The sequence below is a fragment of the Artemia franciscana genome, chromosome 13 (genome assembly GCF_032884065.1).
Source record: "Artemia franciscana chromosome 13, ASM3288406v1, whole genome shotgun sequence".
Taxonomy (NCBI): Eukaryota; Metazoa; Arthropoda; class Branchiopoda; order Anostraca; family Artemiidae; genus Artemia; species Artemia franciscana.
The window spans coordinates 36,391,787-36,417,409 of record NC_088875.1 but is presented as its reverse complement, the minus strand read 5'-3'; the positions used below and the strand labels follow the sequence as shown (position 1 = coordinate 36,417,409).

The window sequence follows — 25,623 nt, the reverse complement described above, 5'->3', positions numbered from 1 at the left end:
TTATCTGAGTGATAGATCATATGAAAACAAAAGGAATGTAAAGAAAATGTAGAAAACATTAAAATATGAACTAAGGAGTCTGAAGTGGAGGCCATGGATAAAATTGTAGAGGATCTGGAAGATGCAGCTAGACAGCATAATAGTAAAATATTATACTGACATGTTAATAAATTGAGAGGGAGTAGTCAATCCGGACTTGTCCCAGTTAATTATAGGAATGGGGCTACAATTAGTGATAAGGAAAAAGTTAAAGAGATATGAGTGGAACATTTTGAGAATGTGCTAAACAAGATACAGTTGCAGGAAAAGACATAGAGGAAAATTAAAAAGTTTGTGATACCTTGGATGTGAAGGAGGATTTGTTTTGAGAGGAAGAATTAGCAACAGTACTAAAAGGATAAAAAGTAATAAGGCTCCAAGTGTTGCTAGTGTGGTAAATGAGTTTCTTAAATATGGTAGCTCGGAGGCTTGAATTAAGCTACTGAAGATTATTAATATTATTTTTGAAAAAGGGGAAGTACCTAATGATTTTATGAAAACCTTAGTTAAACTTTTCTATAAGAAAGGTGATAAGAGTGAGTGCCATAATTATCGCGGCATTAGTCTGGTCTCTGTAGGTAGTAAATTACTGAGCAATGTGATACTTTTTCAGACTGAAAGATGCTGTAGACAAAGTTTTAAGAGAAGAACAGTGCAATTTTAGAAAAGGTAGAGGATGTGTTGACCAAACTTTGACTCTCAGATTAATAATTAAGGAGTGCCTTAGTTGTCAAACACCTTTGGTCCTCAGTTTTATAGATTATGAGCAAGTGTTCAATTCTGTTGATGGAAAAGCTTTAGCAAAGGTCTTATCCTTATATGGTATACCAGACAAATACATTAAAGTGATTAGTGCTATGTACAAGAATAATACTGTTGCGGTTAAGGTAGGAAATGAGGTTAGCAGCTGGTTTTGTATTAAATCAGGAGTTAAGCAGGGTTGTGTTCTATCCCCCCTTATTTGGATAGTTTTGATGGACTTTGTCATAAGGAGCACAGGAAAGGCAATGGGCCAACAAAACCTATTTGACTATTTCGGCCCTATATCTAAGGGCCGCCTTCAGCAAAGAAAAAATAAAAAACAATAAAACACTTACAATAAAAGTTCTCAGTTAAAAATCCATTTTTTATTTTAAAATAGCTTTGGCATCATTACTTCTTAACGAAAAGTTAAGCCAAGACTGTCTGATAAAAGCTAACATTTTACAAAATAAAAAGGTTCATTCATTTCACTAACTGTATTTATTAAAAATTGGAATGATTTCTTATTGCGATATTTGCCTTCTCTGCAGCTAATCTAATAGTTCTTTTGATATTGGGCTTGTTTTTGTTCGTTCCTATTTTTGTTTTATTTTGAATTAGATGATTTTCTATAATTAATTTTGTGTACATAGGGTTGAGTGTGTATTCACCCAAGTCTCTATTTAGGGATGTATTATTATTTAAGTTTCGTTTGATTTTGATTGCCTCACGGACAGTTTGTTTGATTCCTAGGTCATTGCCAATTAGAATTGTTTCATCAAATAGAACATAATGGTTTGGATTTTCAAAAATATGATTACTTAAAGCTGAATTGAAAGATATGGAGTTATTTTTAGATTTTAACGCTTTTTCAATACTTTCTTTGTGTTGCTGTAATCTTGTTCCTAAATTTTGGTGGGTTCGACCAATGTAATAATTTCCACAACTACATGGTATTTGATACACCCCTCGTAGGCTGAACTTTTCGTTAAGAAGTAATGATGCCAAGGCTATTTTAAAATAAAAAATGGATTTTTAACTGAGAACTTTTATTGTAAGTGTTTTATTGTTTTTTATTTTTTCTTTGCCCCACCAAAATTTAGGAACAAGATTACAGCAACACAAAGAAAGTATTGAAAAGTGTTAAAATCTAAAAATAACTCCATATCTTTCGATTCAGCTTTAAGTAATCATATTTTTGAAAATCCAAACCATTATGTTCTATTTGACGAAACAATTCTAATTAGCAATGACCTAGGAATCAAACAAACTGTCCGTGAGGCAATCGAAATCAAACGAAACTTAAATAATAATACATCCCTAAATAGAGACTTGGGTGAATACACACTCAACCCTATGTACACAAAATTAATTATAGAAAATCATCTAATTCAAAATAAAACAAAAATAGGAACGAACAAAAACAAGCCCAATATCAAAAGAACTATCAGATTAGCTGCAGAGAAGGCAAATATCGCAATAAGAAATCATTCCAATTTTTAATAAATACAGTTAGTGAAATGAATGAACCTTTTTATCTTGTAAAATGTTAGCTTTTATCAGACAGTCTTGGCTGAACTTTTCGTTAAGAAGTAATGATGCCAAGGCTATTTTAAAATAAAAAATGGATTTTTAACTGAGAACTTTTATTGTAAGTGTTTTATTGTTTTTTATTTTTTCTTTGCTGAAGACGGCCCTTAGATATAGGGCCGAAATATTCAAATAGGTTTTGTTGGTTCACTGTCTTGGGAAAAAAGTCCTCATTATTCTCTCTTTTGTTGTTGTATTATGGAAAGGCAGTGTGGTCTTCGTCATTATTTAAAGGCAATGGGAGACGGCGGAATCAAATGGGGAGGAAAAACTCTCCTGGACTTAGATTATGCCGATGATTTAAGCATATTAGATGAAAGTGTGAGCTAAATGAATTAGCTTATAGAGTTTTTGCGAGCTCAGCGTGCTAGAATAGGTTTGAAAATTAATTTTAAGAAGACTAGGTCAGTCCTAAGAGCTGTCCTGGCCAAGTGAATTGGTGTGCTGGATTCAGGATCCTTTGTCTGAGAGGACACGGGTTCGAATCCCAGTGTACCCAATTGTTCAGTTTAGGATGGGGGTCAGTGGCGTGACTCCGTAAGCTTAGCCAGAGTCGACCCAGCTCTAAATGGGTACCTGGAGAAATCTGGGGAAGGTAAACAGGAAGGGTGCGCGAAAGCACAGGATGGTTAGCACCCAACCCCCCATTGCACTTCCTGACTGAAGGGCCAAGAAACGGAGATCAGCACCGCCGGTAGGGACTGTAGAGTCTAGTGCCGTATCCTTTACCTTTTACTTTTTTAAGTCAGTAAGGCTAGGAATAAGTGAAAATGAAGAGTTGACGTTGGGTAACGAAAAGATTGATCAGGTGGTCAGCTTCACTTACCATGTTAGTATTATTGTAAGATGGTTGGAGCAGTAGAGATGCTAAAAGTAGAACAGCCAAGGCTCGTCTTTCCACAGTTAAAAAAAGTTTGGAAGAATTAGAAGATAAGTCTGCAAACCAAGATTAGAATATTGGAAGATGCAGTTATGACAGTGGTCAAATATGGCTCTAAAGCATGGGTAGTTTGGAAAGTGGGTGAAAATTTACTAGATTTTTTCCAGAGAAATTGCCTATGGATTGTTCTGGGTACCTGGCTAACTGGCCACATTTCAAACAGTAGACTTTATGAAAAATGTGATTCAATCCCACTTTCTAGGGCTATAATAAAAGAAAGGTTGAGATTGCTAGGCCACGTTCTGTGGATGAAGGATGACAGATTGCCCTTTTTGGACAACTGTCTAGGGCTAAATGGAAAGCAGGCTGTCCTAGTCTGGGGTAGGAGGATATCATAAATAAAGATTTAAAGGAAATGGCAACTTCCTGGAAGGATGTAAAGAGGGAGGCTTTGGATAGATTGGGTTGGAGGAGGAGCGTGCATAGCTGTGTTGGCCTCAGGTGACTTGGTGCTGTGGTGAGTTAGTAGTAGTAATAGTAGTAGTTTTGAGGAGGACTAATTGTAAACTAAAACTGTGGGCTCTTCTGGAGAAATATTATAAAGTAACGATAGTAGCACCTTTTAGTTTCTCATTTTATGTTCTTTGTAATGTTGATTGTCACATTTTGACAGTTCACCCCTGCTGTTGTCCCTAATGATTTCAAATTTCACCAAACTGATAATCTCAAACTGAAATTAAAAATAATGAAGTTCTTACTTTATAATATGTAGCAAGTTTTAGTTAATATAATAAACACACTAATCACTTTATTCTTTCAGTTAACATTCATCTTTCTAGCCTAAATAATTTTCAATGGTATTAGTGCTGCAACTTTACTCTTCGGAAGAAAACAATATAAAATTTGTTAAAAATATCTAAAATGTTTACTAATATCATTCATTGAGGTTTATCAATAATATGTATACCCTCCCCCCTTAAGCGTCAAATATATGCCCCAAATTTTATGTATGCAATAAATTGTTTATGCCTGAATCTTTTCGTCAAATTGATTTAATTGCAAACAATTTATGTAATGGCATATAGAAACATTGTTGTATATTCACAATTTAAGGTTGGATTTGGTTTTACAATATTTGTCTTAGATTAAATCTGTCAAAGCTTTAGTTGGTTTGTGACTTGGGCTTTGTTCTAACTTTAAAGTGTTGTGTCAAAGGTAGCATTCTAAAATTAGAATCTACTACTGACTCAAGTTCATTTAAAAAAAATTTGTATTTGTCATGGCTTTACCCGCCTAGTTGCAAGTGCTTTTTTATATCTTTCTTGGGGTGGACACTTGCATATTAGTTTAATGTATTTGATTTATAAATAAAGTGAATTGAACTAAACTGAACTGAACTGGCTAAAATATTGTAGCCAATCTAATTCTTGTTAAGAACATTTCTACAAAATCCATGGTGAAACAATTCTAGATGGTATTATAGTGTTTTTCAGTGATTCAACTGTTGGAAGTGGTGATTAGCTATCTAACTACTGGGTATATTACCTTATGTATTTGACCATTGTGGGCTTACATGAATGGACTAAATTTGAATGAAAAACTACTTATAATAGATAGGTGGAGCAGATTTAGAAGTGTGCACAAATGTTTCTTGTCACTGAAAATGTAATAAAATTAGCAAAGTCTGCTAGAAACAGTTCAGTTTTTACCTGGAGCAAAACCCAAACCATTAGAGTAGACAATAGAAAAATAATATATAGAAAGATAAACATTAGAGATTCTGGGAAAATATTTAAAAGAAAAAAAAAGAAAACTTTAAATTCCAACAAACTGACTATTCTAATCTGCTAAAAGAAGCCCAAATCTGGCTGAAAAATAGTGTTAAAAATAAGAAAATAATAGATATAAAGATGGTACAGGGTATGATAGTTTGGCTTAGTCAATGCACACTGAGTAAAATAGGTACAAACTACTATCAACACCGCCCAAATGTCCATTTTGTCAAATAAGTTGCTTATTGAATTGCTGTTCTTGCAGAATGTAGTACATAAAGATAAGAACTAGGGTGTATTTGGTACTTTCTGCTATTTTTATATTTATTTGCTTTTGATGAAAAAAAGAGGTCAAATGTTATAATAGGATTATTGTCCAAACCATGGCTTTGAGAATGGGATGCAACCAACGCATTGGCTAAACATCTTCACTAAGCAGCCGCCACAGGATAATACCTTATTGGCGGGACAATGCAATTTAAGGTAATGTATGCACAACTTTTGCTTATAATTTACTTGTTCTTGTAGATGAGCAAAAGGCAGTGCTAGAGAAAATGCTCCAAAATGGGAAAGAGATTGCAAACATTGGGAATTTCTTGACAGCAAATAAGTCAGCAGGGGAAAATCTTCTTGAAAGAACACAGAATGGTGATGTTTCTCTTACAAAAAGCAATATTTCTGAGGTAAGTTATTAAATAAAACAAGAGCTAAGAGCTCATATGGCACTTGTGATGTGGTCGAAAGAGCCAAGAGCTCGTATGGCATGAGCTCTAGCAAAATTCTAAGAATCAATAGATGGATTTAAAAGGAAAACCAGAGGCTTAATGCCAGTCGGGATTTAAAATACGGGCTCAGAGACACAAGATCCTACTAAATGTCAAAATTCATTAAGATTCGATAACCTAAGTTTTCCTCTCCCTTCATCTTCCCAGCTGGTCGAATCGGGGAAAACGACTTTATCAAGTCAATTTTTGCAGGTCCTTGACACGCCTACCAATTTTCATTGTTCTAGTACGTCCACAAGCACCAAACTCGCCAAAGCACTGGACCCCCTCCCCCTCTAACTCCCCCAAAGAAAGCGAATCCAGTCCGGTTACGTCAATCACGTATCTACGACATTTGATTATTCTACCCAACAAGTTTCATCCTGATCTCTCCACTCTAAGCGTTTTCCAAGATTTCCGGTTTCCCCCTCCAACTCCCACTAATGTCACCAGATCTGGTCGGGATTTAAAATAAGAGCTTTGAGACATAAGTTCCTTCTAAATATCAACTTTCGTTCAGATCCAATCACCCGTTCTTAAGTTAAAAAATACCTCAATTTTCTAATTTTTTCGGATTAGCCCCCCCCCCCCCCCAACTCCCCCAAGGGAGCAGATTCAGTCCGGTTATGTCAATCACGTATCTTGGACTTGTGCTTATTCTTCCCACCAAATTTCATCCTGATCTCTCCACTCTAAGCGTTTTCCCAAGATTTCCGGTTTCTAAGATGTCTGTTTCACCCCTCAAAACCCCTATGTCCTGGATCCGATTCGAATTGAAAATGAAGCATCTGAGACATAAGATCTTTCTATATATAAAGTTTCCTCAAGATCCGATCACCCATTCGTAAGATAAAGATACCTCAATTTTCACGTTTTCCAATATTTTCGGTTTCCCCCTTCAACTCCCCGCAATGTCACCGGATCTGGTTGGAATCTAAAATAAGAGCTCTGAAACACAAGATCCTTCTAAATATCAAATTTCATTAAGATCTGATCACCCGTTCATAAGTTACAAATACCTCATTTTTTCTAATTTTTCCGAACTATCCCCACCCTCCCCCCAACTCCCCCAAAGAGAGCGGATCCGGTCCGGTTATGCTTATTCTTCACACCAAGTTTCATCCCGATCTCTCCACTCTTAAGTGTTTTCCATGATTCCCCCCCCAACTCCACCCAATGACACTGGATCCGGTCGGGATTTAAAATATGAGATCTCAGTTACGAGGTCCTTCTAAATATTAAATTTCATTACGATGTGATCACTCCTTCGCAAGTTAGAAACACCTCATTTTTTCTAGTTTTTCAGAATTAACCCTCCCCCCAATTCCCCCAAAGAGAACGGATCCGTTCCGGTTATGTCAATCATGTGTCTAGACTTGTGCCTTTTGTTCACCAAGTATCATCCCGATCCCTCCACTCCAAGCGTTTTCCAAAAGTTTAGGTTCCCCCTTCAATCCCCCCCCCCCCCGATGTCAGAGGATCCAGTCGGGATTTAAAATAGGAGCTCTGAGACACGATATCCTTCTAAATATCAAATTTCATTAAGATCTGATCACCCGTTTGTAAGTTAAAATACCTCATTTATGCTAATTTTTCCGAATTAACTGTCCCCCCCCCCCCGCCCGATGGTCGAATCGGGGAAACGGTTATTTATAATTTAATCTGGTCTTGTCCCTAGTAGGCCTGCCAAATTTCATCGTCCTTGCTTATCTGAAAGTGCCTAAACTAGCAAAACCAGGACATACAGACTGACAGACCGACAGAATGTACAGTTGATATATGTCACCTGGTAAATACCAAATGCCATAAAAAACTCCTACTAGCTTTTATGAAAACTTTTATTAAAACTTTTATCAAGACTTCTGTAAACTTTTATAAACTTTAAAAAATCTTATTAATTAAAAAATTTTCTCCTCAAAATGAGTTTTTCAACGAAAAGTAAAGAACTCCATTAAACATAAAAATGACTAACAACCCCTACGCCTTCTCAAGGCCAGAACATAATTTTATTTTACCGAAAAAAAAACAAATGAATGTACATTCTCAGTTTAACATACATATACCCATATTTATTCTTTAAAATCTTGACACTTTTTTATAAGTTATAAAAGTAAGAATATTTTTTTTTTTCAGGAAAGTGCAATTTAATTTCTTTATCAGCAGTTGATCAATTTCGATAGATATTTGATTCATGCTTTGAAACATCAAAACAAAATAAAAGATATACTGTTTCAAAATCATTGTAACTTCTGTTCTAACAATTGATCCACAATCAGCATTTTTAGATTTATATCCTAACTGTAAAAATTGTTGATAAGTGTTAGAATAATCTTCATTAGCATCACTGAAATCACATTTAAAATCTTCTTGTGGATATTTATATCCATTTACTCTCACTTCAATTCTCTCAGTGTTCGTATGGTCAGATACCATAATGCTTTGCGTATAACTGTTACCTTTTCCGGATTTATGTAACACAACAATAGTTTGAATTGTGTTATAACGTTCACTGATTACCCTCCATATTAATTCTTTATCCGTTTTATTATCACTTTTATAGGTGTTACATGCTTCCCATCTTAATTCAAATGAGCTGCCCTTTCCTAATCTAGCTTTTAATTGTTCCACCCTCTTCATTAATCCAGCTTCTAATGAGTCGCTATGGGTAAACTGGGATATAATACTGGTAACATCAATGATAAATGTATTGCATCAACTTTAAGATTTTGAGCTCCTGACTTTATAATCATATTGGAAAAATCGTTTCGTTTTAATATAATTTGATGTGTAATGCCTCTAAAAACACGATTAATATCTTGACGAAGTCTAAATAATCGTGATAATGGTAAATACATACTAACTGCGTGATTTTCTTTTGTTTTATTCAATCCTTTAAAAAAATTACTATTAAAAGCGCTATTTCGTCTTGTTTTAATGGTTCCACCACCTGCTGCAACTGGTGTAAAGGTGCTTTCAAACTCATTTTTTGCTTTAAAGGAATCAACGGATGTTATACCTACATAATAATTACTTTTAATGCGTTTTTCATTGATAATATATTCAGCATATCTGAGCAAATTAAATTCACTATTTGCTAAAGTAGCTTCATATTATTTCGCATATTTGTTCCATCCAACGTGTTATTTAAGAATCCAAGATTCCGCATCTTTTAAAATGAAATTATAATTTAATTTTTGAGATAAATTAAGATTTTTTTCTCTAAATTCTATATATTCATATTTGGTTGTAGAACCATCTTAGGCTTTGCTAATATTTCTCAATAAGGAGCAATTACTTGATTCACTGCCATTTATTTACGGGAAAACTTATTAAATAAACTTTAAAAGATTTTCAAACAGTGGAGGCAGATCTTCGATTGTCACTGAGGGTTTCAATAAGAGCATCACTTGGATGTAGTTTAAGTCGCTTCCCTAAAATCACTGCATCCAATAAGCCTCTGTTCATCAAGATGTTTATTGAAATATCTCTTATTATTTGAAACTATATCTTTTAGAGATCTCACATCATTTGACTCTCTTTGAGTATAATCTATCTAATCTTTCCCATATTCTATCGCTCTATTTTTAAATAATTCCAGTCGAGGTTTAATCATGGTGTTATACACGGAACAAGCTTCATCTTTTATATTTTTTATCGACGTCTTGAATAATTGAGAGTTGGTGATATTTTTAAAGAAACTACCAATTCTGCTACCATACTGTGTTGTATACAATAATTGTTTCTTATTGATCTACATTTATTATAGATAAATTCTATTAAATAAATTCATTAAAATTTTTCCAAATCCAAACGTAAACAATATTCTCTCCATTCAGATCAATTAATCTACCTAATTGATCACATATGGTCATTTTTAGAGTGTTGATATATTCGTTTCGATTGATTGGAAGATATTTCCTTTCTAAAGAAATCGAATAGAGTAGCGTTCCAGGTTCGGTTTTTGGAGCAGAACTCTACATCACACCGGAAGTTGTATTCCCATTCACTATTGAACTATCCGCTAATGAGCAGTGAAATTGTATTTTATCAACAATCCTTGTAATATTAGGAACTTTAGCACCTTCATTATATTTACTGCTTAGTTCAGCTTCATTTTCAAATCCGAAAATAAAATATAAATCACTATTAGACCGAAATTTGTAATTCTCTTTAAAAATAATAACAAATTTCATTGTTTCTAGATTGGATGATATACTGATTGGGCATCGATCTAGGAATGAATTGAAATGACAAGTTAAGAAATAACTTAAACCCTCTTCATCATACAATCCATTGGGTATAACAACGTTAAACTATTCGTCCTTATTTTTTCCCTGTACTCAAACGTATTGTTTTTAAATTGATCCCTAATGTCATACAATGAGTACCATAGTGTAAATGGATTTACAGCTATTTCATAATCAGAGTTTCGATCTAACGTGGTCTGATTACTTGTATAAGACTATTCAGTTTCACTTTTTTTTACCACTAATAATAATCAAAACCATTCATTTGAAAAGTTTTTTTTTCATAAAGTTGAAATTCTGAGATAATTGTTGCAAATAGTATTATAGTCATTTTTCTTAATAATTTTGTTTTTGAATAATGAATGGAGCGGGTCAGTAGTTTCATTTCTCACTTCATCAAATGTATTTCCAACAGCTCTACTACCTAGAACTATATAATTGTGTTGCGAGAGCAACATTTTGGTTTTGTCGTGTTTTTTTTTTTTTTTTTTTTTTTTTTTTTTTTTTTTTTTTTTTTTTTTTGTTCCTAGCACTCCGATTTCAGCTTATTCCTAGAAAGTGGTAAGGGTCTAACCTCTGCGGTTTTTACGGAAAGTGTGGACCTTAGGCCGGATTGATGAATATGACTTTACATTTTGGAAAGCTTCGTAAAACTCTTGCCTGGGGCCAAAAAGGATGGTTTTTGCTTGTCCTTGAGCCAGAGCCTATAGTGTGTGAAGTGAAGAGGAGTTGTATAGCCTATGTCAGAGAGGACTATCTGAAGTTATGCAGCCAAGCTTTCGTTTCATCAAACCATGTTTCTGCTTTCGAGTGGAAAGCTCCGTTCTAGCAGGCAAGCAGACAGGCACCAGTTTCAAATTGAAGATGGACTAAAATCTATAAGTGTTAAATATATGCGACAGTTACCCTGCCCCACAGCCAATATATCTTCTTTGAGTGATAAATAGAAAAATTTAGAGAAGCAAAAAAGCGGCATTTTCCCACGGGTCCGAAAGTGCTGCCATCTATTGTTTCTACCCATTTCTGTTCGTGATTTCAGCTGAGTTTATCATTCGGTTTTTCGCACTTGGGATTGCGGTAGAGAAATGGTATCAGATGTGCCTCTTAAACTTTAAAAGTTCTCTCATTGCTAAAGAAATTAGAGTTTATCCTTTGCTCCTTTCTAAGTGATGACGTTAGAAAGTTGGCCTATGGCAAAAAAGTCAACTTTTGAACTAAGACAGATAGATTTTTTTTTCGTCGGCAATCGATAGCTTTTGATGAGCTGATCAAAGTATATGTCATCCATTTTTTTGTACAAAAATTCCTTCATGAGATATACCAGTTTGAAAGTTTAAAGGGGTTGACAACTTCAGTAGTAAGGTACACACTGAAACCAAAAATAGGCCGATACCAATTGTGAGACATATAGGGGAGTTGTAAGCAACAGTCGGCTGTTAGCTCATAATCATCCTCGGCAATGAGGGGTTCGCAACTCTTACTAGTTGGTGTACCTATTTTTTGTTTCTGTTGTATTTGATGGTAAGACCAATTTGGTTCCAGTGGTAAGACATGTAGGGGACTTGTAAGTAATAATCGGCTGTAAGGCTACAATGATCTTTAGCAATGAGGAGTTTGCAACTTTTGCGAGTTGGTGTACCTAGTATGTATTTTAGCATCCTTACAGATTAACAACTTCAGCGTTTAGTCGCAGCGAGGAAACAAAACCAAAGTGTTGCTCTCGCAACACTTTACTCGGCGAAGCCGAGCAAAGGTTGCCGCAACACCTCACGTTGCCCATGCAACGTAGATCTAGTTTCTCAATCATATCATTTGCATTCATGTAAATCCCAGTTCCTAGATGAGGCTGTATAACATCAAAATCATCTTTGATAGCTTTTAACCTTCTTCTGTAGGTATTGACGAACTGAGACTTTTTTCTATTTCTTTAGACCTCTCACCTTTTATCTATCCTCCATAACTTTGATTAACTGTTCCTGATTCACCTATTGCTCCTTTTAAATGTTGATAATTTTCTAAATGAAAACTAGGCACTTCAAAATAGAATCCCTTAGGATCATAGTCCTTATTGATTTATCTCAAAAGTGCTTCATATATCCCAGAATGGACATTAGCAATGAAATTTGGTTTATTCGGGGGTAAAAAAGCTTGTCTTGAGAGAGTTTGTTTGCTTGCTTAAAAGCTATCTGCGTTGTTTAAAGATTGATCCAGTCGTTGAAATCGTCTTCTTAAATTAGTGTCACTTTTATGTAATTTATCAGTAATCATATTTGCATTTTTATGTCAGTGATTGGAGCACCCAACTTTTCAGCATAGTCACGAAATCCAGCTTGCTGGAATGTTCTTGAAGTATATTTCTTTGCATTTCTTTACTTTTCACTCCACTCGCTAATAATTTATTATGAGTGAAAGTTTTTATTGAATAACCTTCAAGCATTCTTTTTTGTAGAAACCACCAATGCTGAGTTCACCAGTTGTATCCGACAGTTCATACATTGTAGGGATTTTATGTTTCACTGCTGCTTTTTCAAACACTTCAGTTGTATAGTTTAGTTGGTAATCCTTATCAAAATGTAAGGGTAATCCCTTACGTACTTTTATTAATTCTAATCAAATCACCAGCGTTGAATTTGTTTGTGGATGGTTTTTGAATTTCGACATCAGGAAATAAATTAGTGTACATCTTGTTTTCATTTCCTTTTTTACTCGCTTCTATTGGTTTCATTTGATGGATCGATGATAAGAATTGTTATCATCGATGATAATTGTCAACTAACGATGATAATTATCATGGATCGATGATAATTGTCAACTAACGAGGGTACTAAATCTATCCAACGTTTTGTGTTGTTATGAGTAAAACATTTCTGTAATTTCTCTTTGATTGTTCTATTAAACCGTTCAAAAATTTGAGCTTTTGAATCACTTTCAGATGAGAACCAATGAATTTCATGACTCTTAAAAAATACTTAACGTTTTTCATTACAAATTCTTTACCTTTATCTGTGCGTAATTTCTTAGGTTTTCTATTTTTAAATAAATCCTTAAAAGCATTAATAATTTCCTTGCCCGTTTTATCCTTCAAAGGAATACACCAAGTATATTTGCTAAAACAATCGGTGACTGTACGAATATAATTAAAATTATTATTTTCACTTTTATACTGATGGATATCAACCATTCTGCTTGCCACTGGCTATGAACACTATGAATGTAAACGCTTCTTGTTTTAAATGTATGATAAGCTGGGTGGTGTAAAGAATAACTAGTTGGATTTTGCAACACTTCTTTGATTTTAGTTTTGATATATTAGAACCATGTTCTATCAATTTTCTATGTAAATCAACAATCCCTGGAAAGTTTTATAGAGTTCTAAAAGTTTGTTTCTAAGCTATTTTTGCCAGTACAAATACCACTTCCTTTTATCCGGGGTTTTCGATCATTTCTTCCTTTTTTAAAAACGATTTTTTTTTTGCAACCACAAAATGTACAAATACTTTTAATCATTGGCACAGCATTTCTTTTTTAAACTGCCTTAGTTAAAGACTTGGTTGCAGTAACCTTTTTACATCGCATACAATAAATCTCCATTTATTACAGATCTAAATTATTAAACAAATTTAAACTTAATTTGTTTTCCACAACAATTGGCAGAAGATAGTGATTTTTTAGCAACCCCTTACAAACTATAATAATATACTTGGGCAAGTTTAAAAAAATGGATCTGCTGCCTAACTTAGACCCTATAATATGCTTTAAAACTCCTCTCTGCATCCCAACTTATTTATAAAGCTTGAAGATTCAGTGGAAGTCTTCACTTTAAAAAACAAAAGCCAATTTCTACTTAGAGTCTACTTCTTTGTGACTGTAGGTTTTGCTAAAGTAGTTGCTATTATGGGGGTTCGCTCTGGATTCAGAACGAAATAATTAAAAAAAAAATTAAAAAAAGATCTTTAAAAAAAAAAATTATCAATCCTTGCGTGTAGGAAAGAATTAAATGCATGGAATTGCAGACACATTACAGGAACCTAACTCAGGCTGTAAAATTCATTGAAAGTATCATATACTTTATTGCATCAACTTTCGGAATTTGTGAGAATTCACTATTCTAGAGGGAGAAGGGACGAGGCGTGAGTAGATTCATTTTTATATAATTGCAACTTTCAGAGTTAGTAAAGAGTTCTTACTAGTTTCCCATCAGTCAGTTCTAAGAAAAAGTATTAAATTGTTATTCTTGTAGGTTTTCGATGCCATGTACGAAGAGTACCTTTCAAATACCAATTTTACAGAGTTCAGTAAATATTCCAAGTTTGTTGAGGCTGTTCAGTCACTTTCTCAGGCAAATGGTACTGTATTTTTTTCTTCGCTTTTTTAATAATATTATTTGTCATTCTTTAAATAGGGACAAGATAAAAATGTCGCGTAAAAGAAAAAAAATGATGTCTGTCATCAAAAATTTCAAGTACAAGTAATTAGAATTTCGAACTTTTGGTGATATAAGAATTAATAATTGCCAGAAATGTACCGTGTTCTTCATCAAACCAAGTTGAAGTTTTTTCAGGTTTTTATGGCACTTGCCCATCGGCCAAGTGCCATATAGCGGTCGTAGTTTCTGTCCTTCGGTCTGTTTGTCGGTCCTGCTTTTAGTAGTTCGGGCACTTCCAGATAAGCTAGGGCGATGAAAGTTGGCAGGCATATCAGGGACCGGACCAGATTAATTAGAAATAGTTGCTTCCCCGATTCAACCATCTGGAGGGAAGCGAACGAACAAGTTAGTTGAGAAGAATCTTTATTTGTGATAAAACAACTGATTGTTCTTCTTAGGTGTGGCTCGTTGTTCTAGGGGTATGATTCTCGCTGAGGTTGTGAGAGGTTTCGGGTTCGAGTCCCGGTTGGCCTTTTTTTTACATGAAGAAGATCCGAAACTAGATACGTGATCCATATAGCGATCGCTGAAAGTTGGCAGGCGTATCAGGTACCGGACCAGGTTGAAATAGAAATATTCGCTTCCCCGATTCGACCATCTGGGGGGTGGGTGGTGGAGGGACGGTTAATTCGGGAAAATTAGAAAAAATGAGGTATTTTTAACTTTCGAACGGGTGATTGGATCTTAATGAAATTTGATATTTAGAAGGACCTTGTGTTTCAGAGCTCTTATTTTAAATCCCGATTGGATCCGGTGACAATGGGGGGGATTGGAGGGGGAAACCAGAAATTTTGGAATACGCTTAGAGTTGAGAGATTGGGTTGAAACTTGACGGGAAGAATAAGCACAAGTACTAAATATGTTATTGACATAAGTTGACCGGATCCGCTCTCTTTGGGGGAGTTGGGGGGGGGTCCAGTGCTTTGACGAGTTCGGTGCTTCTGGACGTGCTAGGACGATGAAAATTGGTAGACGTGTCAGGGACCTTACAACTTGACTTGATAAATAGTCGTTTCTTTGATTTGACAATCTCGGGGGGCTGGAGGGAGGGGAAACCGTGGAAATTGAGGTATGTTTATCTTACGAATGGGTGCTCGGATCTTAATGAAGCTTGATATATAGAAAGATCTCTTGTCTCAGATGCTCCTCTTCAATTCGGATCGGATCCGGAAAAATTGGGGGGTGAAGGTGGGAAGTGGAAATCTTGGAAACCGGAAATCTTGGAAAACGCTTAGAGTGAAGAGATCGGGATGAAACTGAACGGGAAGAATTAGCAAAAGTCCTAGACACGTGATTGACATAATTGGACCGGATCTGCTCTCTTTTGGGGGAATTGGGGGGATCTCCAGTGCTTTGGCGTGTTCGGTGCTTCTGGACGAACAGCAAAATCGATAACTCTAGTACCGAGTCTACTTTTAGGTTCTTACCTCGTCACAAGGGCCATATGAGCTCTTTGCTCTTGTTTTTTGTGTTATGCTTCAGTTTTTTATTAAATAACGCTTTATTTTAGTCAAGTTCGTGGAATCGACTCTTGGTATAATGTAAAATAAGTAGATCCCTTTTTCTTACCAATTCACCTATTTATGTTTGTTTTTTTTTTGTTTTTTTTTGTACAAAGTGGGGTCTGAAGTGCCCATAAGAGGTCAGGGATGTAAGTTAGGTTTCCCATTATATCAATCATTTCTATTTTACTACCAAGAGCTCTGTACAATAACAGTACAAGTCTTTTTTTTCTACAAGATGCTTCTGTTACATCTATGGGTTTTGTCAGGTTGAATAGTATTTATCACTTTTTAATGATAGTGACAGATGAAAGCACATTCTTGTTCAACCGTCATTACTCCATTAGGCAAATGTCTAACATAGGTGCTTTTGAAGCATGCTACATGGAGAAATTCCTACAAAGGAAGCTAACAAATTTTCTCTTGATGGTATTTCCTTTTTCTTAGCCTGCAGAATTTTTTTTTCTTTTTGCCAAGAATCTCCACTAGAACATAGTCCCCCATTGACCCTATCCTTTTCAGCACTATCGTCATATATGTCTTTATCATGGCTTGAGTCATCATGTAAGATCATGTTGTTTTCAACATCAGCGATTGTTTTTCTATCTAGGGTTGCCTGTTGGGTTTCAGTCCATTGTTAAGGTTCTGGCGTCCCTGTCCCTAGCTCAGCCAAAGAAACTGGCTTGACGTTGGCCTAGAAAGCTATCCCCGTAAAACTATACCTACTATAGAAATGTCAGCGATAAGGCTTGGATCTGAAGCTGTCAATCTGATGACAACTCGTGCAAGTCCCCGGAAAAGATTATGAATGCGAATAAACTTCAACTAGTGGACCCTCTCTACCGCGTCACCTCTGTTGCAGCTGATGTTAATGCAAAAGTTGGCCAAAACAGAATCACTGTCCCGAAGTGGTAGGACTTGGCACTATTAGCGAAAATAGGGAATGATTTTATGATCGGCAATACACTGTTTCAGCATAAAAACATCCGTAGATACACTTTAACATACCCAGATGGTACCAGAGAAAATCAAATCAACCGTTTCCTAATTCGTCGGAGATTGCAGACGAGCCTAAAAGTCTTTCGAAGTTTTAGAAACGCCAAAATGGTTTCAGATCGCGAACTAGTGGCCGCCACCTTGAAATTGAAACTATGGTCGAAAAATGGTAGAAAAATTTATGGTAGAAAAATTTATGGTAGAAAAATTTTTGGATTCATATACAAAAAGTATGTCAACAGTGGGATTTGCATCCACGCAGTCTAACTAGACATCTCCGTTGTGAGACAGCGAAAACGGCGATACCTTGATAATTTCTCCCCATGCTAGACCCTAGACTTCAAAAAATGCTCCTCCATCCAAACGTAAGGCAACCGTCTCTGAGTAAGACCAGAGAATCGTACAAATGGGACAGAAGAGCCCTTCAGACGAGTCTCATCTCAATGTGGAAGGACATCTATGCAGCAGCCCACGTGAGTGAAGATTGGAAGTTAATCACTTATGCTCTGTGTGCCTCTGAAGGCTCAGAGAAACTGAGGTCTGAGATTGTTTTGCTTCCAATAACGAGGCATTGCGTTGTTTCTAGTCGCTTCCATGATGGTATTTGCTGGATGTATTGAAACTCCTCTTCCCATTTACAGTGGGTCTCTGATTTTTTTTTTTTTTTTTCTGAGCTGATAGTTGTTCGACTAGAGAACTTTTTAGTAGCATATGGGTGAGTTTGCATTTGTTTTCGATGTATTTGATATAGTTTGTACTATTGAGCATCTTCTGAGGCCCTTAGCATCTTTATTGAGCAAAGTTTGACTGATCATGAGTTCTTTTTTGCCAGACTAGATCTACCCTAATTCGGCCTTCTGCGGCTGATAAAAAGTATCAATGTATGCTTCTTGATGACGTTAATGCGTTTGTTTTTGCCAATGGACTCTCATTATAACTCTTTGTCCCAGAATTATATCACATTATGTGCTTTGATGTCTAAAGTTACCCACCCGATATGGTCGTCTGGGAAACTACTGACGATTAGTGTTGATTTCAGTGTTGATCTTTTAACTGCTGCATCTCTCTTTTCTCGTATTTTTACTAGTCATTTTACAACCGTCTATATGTTTGTCGTTCTGAAGGATGAAGATTTCACTTATATCCATTACTCTGGGTCCACCTCTAATTTAAACTTTGTGGTCACCGATTCCTGCCCAGTAGTGAACGGACCAATACATGTTCGAGTAATTTTTTGACCGTTGACCCTTTTCATCTCGAATTTTCCTTGCCAACATCAATAACCTAAAATAAAATTTTAATTGATAAACAAAAAATTATGAAGAAGCGCTGGAATAATGCAAATATTGGATTCTACCGCTATGTTATTAATTTGCACTCACCGAGATAGTATATTTTATTGAAAATTGTGTAGTCCTTTGGATTACCTCTAGGGATTGCCAGAAAAAAAGAACTCTTAAAAAAGGTTGGTTAGATTTTCCTCATCATAAAGAGGTTATGCTCAGTAACCAGAATTATTTGTGGTTGGGGTATAATAGGCCTCAGTCTTGAGTTGTATTTGAGATCATGAAATCTACAAAACGCAAATTCCGTGAGGTTGCTGGAAATTAATAAAAATTTCTCTGGAAACAAGTCTTTGAACTAACTTGCTCGTATCATCTACCAAGCGACATAAAGCGATCGCAAATTCTGTCGGTCTGTGTGTCCCGGTTTGGCTACTTTAGGCACTTCCAGGGAAGTTAGGACGATTAAATTTGGCAGGCGTATCAGGAACCAGACCAGATTAAATTAGAAATTGTCGTCCCCCGATTCGACTATCTGGGGGGAGTGGGGGGACGGTTAATTCTGAAAAATTAGAAAAAATGAGCTATTTTTAACTTACGAAGGAGTGATCTGATCTTAATGAAATTTGATGTTTGGAAGGATATCGTGTCTCAGAGCTTTTATTTTAAATCCCGGCCGGATCTGGTGACATTGGGGGAGTTGGGGGGGGACCTAAAATCTTGGAAAACGCGTAGAGTGGAGGGATCGGGATGAAACTTGGTGGGAAAAATAAGCACAAGTCTTAAATACGTGATTAACATAACCAGAACGGATCCGCTCTCTTTGGGGGAGTTGGCGTGGGAAGGATTAATTCTAAAAAATTAGAAAAAATGAGGTATTTTTAACTTACGAAGGAGTGATCGGATCTTAATTAAATTTGATATTTAGAAGGATCTCGTAACTCAGATCTCTTATTTTAAATCCCGACCGGATCCAGTGTCATTGGGGGGGGGGATCTTGGAGAACGCTTAAAGCGGAGAGATCAGGATGAAACACGGTGGTTAGAATAAGCACAAGTTCAAGATATGTGAAGGAAATAACCGGACCAGATCTGCTCTCTTTGGTGGAGTTGGGGGGGAGGTAATTCGGAAAAAAATTTAAAAATGAGGTATTTGTAACTTACGAACGGATGATCAGATCTTAAGGAAACTTGATCTTTAGAAGGATCTTGGCCGTAGAACTCTCATTTTAAATCCCGACCAAATACGGTGACATTGGGGGGGAGCTGGAGGGGGAAACCCGAAATCTTGGAAAACGCTTAGAGTGGAGAGATCGGGATGAAACTTGATGGGAAGAATAAGCACAAGTTATAGATACGTGATTTACATAATTGGAACGGATCCGTTCTCTTTAGGGGAGCTGGGAGTTGTTAACTTGGGAAAATTAGAAAAATTGAGGTATTTTAACTTAATAACAGGTGACCGGATCTCGATGAAATTTGATATTTAGAAGGAACTCGTGTCTCAGAGTTCTTATTTCAAATTCCGACCAGATCTGTTGACATTGGAGGGAGTTGGAGTGGGAAACTGGAAATCTTGCAAAACGCTTATAAATGTCGTAGATTGACGTAACCAGACTGGATCCGCTCTCTTTGGGGGAGTTAGGGGGTGGGTTCAGTGCTTTGGTGAGTTTGATGCTTCTGGACGTGCTAGGACGATGAAAATTGGTAGGGGTGTCAGGGAGCTGCACAAATTGACTTGGTAAAGTCGTTCCCCGATTCGACCATCTGAGGGGCTGAAGGGAGAGGAAAAATTGAAGTATTTTTAACTTACGAGTGGGTGATCGGATCTTAATGAATTTTGATGTATATAAGGACCTCGTGACTCTTTGGCTCTTCCGACCTCGTCTCAAGTGTCATATGAGCTCTTAGCTCTTGTTTCTTGAAATGACGTCACCACGAGTTCCTTTTATTCAGTAAAAGCTCTTAATTTAATGTTTGACTGACGGGGGACTAGTAGCTTACTGTTGCCCTTCCTTGTTTTATGTTTCATCACACGTTAGATTGAGCTGTCCATACTTCTTGTCACTGAAAGTTTCATTGTGAAAATGGATTAAGTCTAGAAAAGTAGGTCTTAGAAGCTAAATGACACAAATTTATGACTGAATTTAGGGTGTAATTATGTAAGATCAGTGTATGATAATAAATTGGTATAATAAGTATGGTAACTGTTGGGTGGAAGCTAAGAACAACAAGTAAAAACAAAGCAAGGTAGATTTGGTGACCTCTCGCTATGACGGGAAATGTGACATTTTCCAAGCAACTGCTATAAAAATATGTCGTAAATATAGTATATGCAATTATTGTCATAATACGTGTAATTGTGGATTATAAGCTTCAGTTAAATGTTTATTCTTTATTTTTAGTTGCATTTGGTGCAGGCATTGAAGCTGTAATTACAGAAGCTATTGTTAGCACATTTGATCCTATTACAAAACAGCCAATGGTCGATCCCGTGAAAGGGGCGAAGTGTGGACACACATACGAAAGATCATCCATCATTGAACTCATTAAACGCAAACCCAAAGGGACAAGGTAATGCTTACCTTTCAATTACTGGAAAATATTGCTACTGCCAACCAGCCAGATCAGCTGGTCTTAAACGTTGTTTTGTCGAACTTATTACGTAAAAATTTCGGATGCCGGTCAGAAGAGTTTCAATAAGCTCAGTCTTAAACAGGTTGTAAGCTGCTTGTATTTCCACGGTGAAAGGGGTGCCCTATGGTGGAAGGGAACCCTGAAAAACCAGCAGTGGTATTTTTTTGGTTTGTCAATTTATATTAGTATACCTTGTCTTTCATCAATTATCTTTGGCTGCCCAAAATAAAAAAAAATTTAAATTAGTGTAGATGACATTAAAGGTTGAAATTTTGAGTGAAAAGGATTATTTTGTCACCGAGAGGAGGGGGGTTGGGGTTAAAAAACAACAGCTTGTAAAGAGCGATCGTATGTAATCTTTAGGAATAAAACCTCTTAAAATTAATGAAATTCGCTGTGAAAAACGTCAAAGGACTTTTTTACTGTGATGATTAGAATTATTCTCTAAAATACCCTGATCAGCTTCAAAAAGGCTTAAAGGTGTGCATTTGTGGCTTATTTTCCATTTATAATGTTCTGAGCTTGTTCCAGTGGCCAAAAGTGATATTCTGTTGAATACATACGAACGAATTTCTATTATTGAACTCATTAATGTGAACCCATAGAAAAAAAATAATACTAAATAACAATACTTCTCTGAGCTTATTCCAGTGACCGTAAGATATATTTTGGATACTAATACTTTTGAAAACGAAAAGCATTATGACAATGATGCCAGTGCTACGCGTCCAACCAGTTTGTAAAGAAAGACATTTTTTGTATACTATATGACTATCAGAATTTATGTAGTCTAGATACTACAGGTAAAATTCGCCATCTCCCCTGTATATCTGTTGAGCTTATTACGTTTAAAAGACCATGTATATTCACCAACAAGAAACGTATTGTTTATTATCTAGGTATTGTATAAATAGCTATCTGTATTTGACGAGAAAACACACAGACCTGGCCTTAAAATTGGGTGACTGCGGCAGTTGGGAAGTTACTCATTATCTTATATCTTAGATAAGATATCTTATATCTTATAGTATATCTCATTGACAAAGTCAGAGGAGTTTTAAGGGACTGCCTGTCCATGGATTACTCTTTATGGTTGATTGTGGCTTTGCTGTTTGACCTATGTGATTGTATGGATGAGTAGGGTTAAGGCCTCATTCAAGTGCTGATCTATATTAATCACTAATGTAGGAAAACAGTCTTCCTTTTCTCCTTCTGTCCTTTTTTCTTTTTTTAATGTGTTTGTGCTGTTGCATTGGTGATTTGTCTTTTCAATATATATATATATATATATATATATATATATATATATATATATATATATATATATATATATATATATATATATATATATATATATATGTATATATATATATTTATATTTATATGTATCTGTATTTCCATGATGAAAGGGGTCTTATTGATTATCAGGACATGATTATAAAGTATGCAATAATATTAATGCCATTAATGAATTAATACGATTGATTGAAAAATATCCGATTTATTCGACGCGATATATATATATATATATATATATATATATATATATATATATATATATATATATATATATATATATATATATATATATATATATATATATATATGCGTCTGTACTTCCATGATGAAAAGGGTGCCCTATTCCCTATACGAGTAATTGTGTATTTATGTATCTGTGTATTTTTTTTCCTATTGAAAATGGTTCCTTTTTTCAATTGGCAACCTAGGATTTTTTGACCTTGAAAGACGGTCTAGATGGGTCACGAGTTGGAAAAAGTTCGTTTAGAACCTTATTGGGAAACACGCATTTCATTTAAGACAAAACCAAGTATAAAATAGTAAGTGTAACATAGCAAGGAATGCCTGCCTTTTTTTATTGTTAATATTGTTTAACAGTAAAAAAAAAAATTCTACAAGACGGTCCAAAAACCCAAATTTACAATTGTCAAAAACGATAAACCGTTTGAACAAGAAGAAATTTTGTCTAATCACCTTAACCACCCTAACTTGATAAGACCAGACATGCAACAGCAAGAATCACAACGAGTCAAAAACGACATTATTTTGTCTGGAGACTAGAAATAAAACTTATTCTAAATAGCTGTTGCGAATACATTCTTTGAGGCTCTTGGAATATTTGAACAGTTTGTTAGTCTGCCATGTTCACTTAAAAAAGGTTAAACCATATTGAACATCACTATGTATAAAATACTAAGTATATTGTAGTAAGGAATCTCTATTATTTTTTGTTAATTTTGCATAACAATAAAAAAATTGCTTAAAGGACGACCCAAAAAATGAAAATTTACAATCAGACGCTATAGCGCTTCATAAGGAAGGGGTGATCATATAAACTTCGGAGGGGGCTCATTTGATTGGAAATTGGGAGTTCTAGTGCCCTTCTTCCGAGTTAAAAGTGATCAGAAGGTAACCACGCCTTTTTTCACCAATGCATCTGGTAAAAATTTTGAGATAACCATTTTGTTAAAAAACAATTCAAAGATCAGATAACGAAAAATTGGAGGTCGGCACAACCCCCCAGAGCCTGGGAGCAGGTGTTGAAAGTTATGCACTGGGGGCATATATGGTTCTTATGGAAGGGAGGCTCGTATAAACTTCAGAGGCTGTTCATTTCATTGGAAATTGAAAGATCTAGTTCACTTTTTAAGTTTCAAAAAGATCGAAGGCAATCTCCCTCCTTACGCCCTTTTTTCCCAAACCCATGAGATAAAAAGAGTCAAAATAAATGAGACGACAACTACCCCCCTCCACGCTTTTTCCCCCCAAACCCATCCGATAAAATTTTGGAGATAACCATTTTGTCAAAAATATTTCAACGATCAGATAACAAAACTCTGTGGTCGACACCACCCCCAGAGCCCGGGGCAGGCGTTGTAAGCTATGCCCTGTGGGCATGTATGGTTCTTATGGAAGGTTGGTCTTATAAACTTCAGCCCATTTCATAGAGAATTGGAAGTTCTAGTTCACTTTTAAGAATCAAAAGATATCGGAGGCAACTAGCCCCCCCCCCCCTTACGCCCTTTTCCCCCAAATTCAACCGTTAACAATTCCAAGATAATCATTTTGTTAAAAATAGTTCGAACATCAGATAATAGAAACTCTGGGATTGCCTCAACCCCCTGGAGCCTGAGGGCAGATGCTGTAAGTTATGCCTTGGAGGCATATAAACTTTTTAAGAGTTAAAAATTTAGTTACAAACCGATATATGCTTTATATTATATATCTTATTATATAAGAACTTTTTAAATATTATGAATAATATGTAAAGAGTTGAATATATATAACTATTCTATTAATATATCTTTGAATAGTATTCGAATAGTTCAAAAAATATTGCCATGATCAATTCTCGACATTTGCATTGATTCATTAATCTTAAATAGCTTATTTTCATCAAATGATTGTTTAGTTATGAAACGAATTATATTACAAACAATCTGTTTGTACAGCATTGAAAATAAAAATTACAAATCTTGAACTGTGGAGTCTGTGGAGCTTTCAGCAATTAAATCTTATCATATATCAAATGTTCAGTTTCATTTTATTAGTTCTTCCCAGTCCTCGTGGCAAGGAATGTAAGAGGCAGGGTTTTTCATCGGCAAAGGGGGACTATTTGATCACCGGTGCGTTCGAAAACACTAAGGTTTTTAAGGTGGATATTTACGAAATGTAGAAGGGAATGTTGAGGGGTATGCAACGACTAAGCGTCAGAATATTCAATCAAAAAATACTATGAGCATCTATCTTGTCAGAAGGGCATATGTAAAATATCCCAGGAACGGCTGATGAGATTTAGTTGAAATTTTCTGGGAATGCTCGGCCCTCCAAAGGTAAAAGTACGTATCTACACTTTTCATTATTTCGATAAATCACGGCTCAAAGTTTGAGTACTTTTGAGAGCTTCAAATACGGTTTACGGTGAAACTGGACACTGGCTAATTCTGGAAATTAGTTAAATAGGTAAACAAATATGGGGATTTCATATTTTTAAGTAAAATTTTCTATTATTACTGCCCCGAAGCCTGAAACAGTAGATACGTACTTTTACCATTGGACCGTTACTCATATAAAGAGGCGCTCTCAAAAGGTAAAAGTGCGTATATGACATATACGTACTTTTACCTTTGACTCGAGACTCGAATTCGAATGAAGTCCCAAAGGTAAAAGTCTGTATAAAACATAAAACGCACTTTTACTCTGCCCAAAACCCCGTATCTATGACGTATACCGAAGGTAAAACCACGTATGAAGCATGTACAACAAGTCATTTTTTTATTCAAATAATTAGAAGTTAAAAAATAAAAAAAATCAAAAGAAATCACTGAAATACTGCAGGCAGCTAAGAAACACAGCCGTGCTTCAGCAAATCGACAGAAGCTGTTGATGAAGGCATAGTGCGCCAAAATGTACGGCGATTCTCATTCATAAAAGGTACAAGTTTTTCCAAGATGGCCTTTTTCTTTTCTGGCTTTACCCCCCTTGCGCCAAGAATCGAATCTGGCAAAGGATACTTTGCCTCTTTGATTGTACTAACCAGCTTTTTTGGCACAAAACTTAGACTCTTTTCTTCTCCCTCAGGGCTAGTTTTATAGAACAGTTCTGTTTTTCCCTTCTTAAAACAGACCTCACTGAACTCATCAATGGTCACGCCCAAGTTCTTCATGACGATGCCAGGAGCTTTTAAGCTTTTCCACTGGCAAAAGTCTTCTATGTCCATTTTCACGGC

At 35.7% G+C, this 25,623-nt stretch overlaps 1 protein-coding gene across 2 annotated transcripts in view; it reads left to right on the top strand.

Moving 5' to 3' along the window:
• The window catches only part of LOC136034885 (E3 SUMO-protein ligase NSE2-like), a 235,066-nt gene that overhangs the window by 201,908 nt on the left and 7,535 nt on the right, over positions 1 to 25,623 (top strand). For both annotated transcript variants that reach the window (XM_065716373.1, XM_065716375.1), the window contains 3 exons: positions 5,551 to 5,705; positions 14,274 to 14,379; positions 20,645 to 20,813. In XM_065716373.1, the coding sequence (XP_065572445.1) occupies positions 5,551 to 5,705; positions 14,274 to 14,379; positions 20,645 to 20,813 (430 nt within the window). The remainder of the gene's footprint in view (positions 1 to 5,550; positions 5,706 to 14,273; positions 14,380 to 20,644; positions 20,814 to 25,623) is intronic.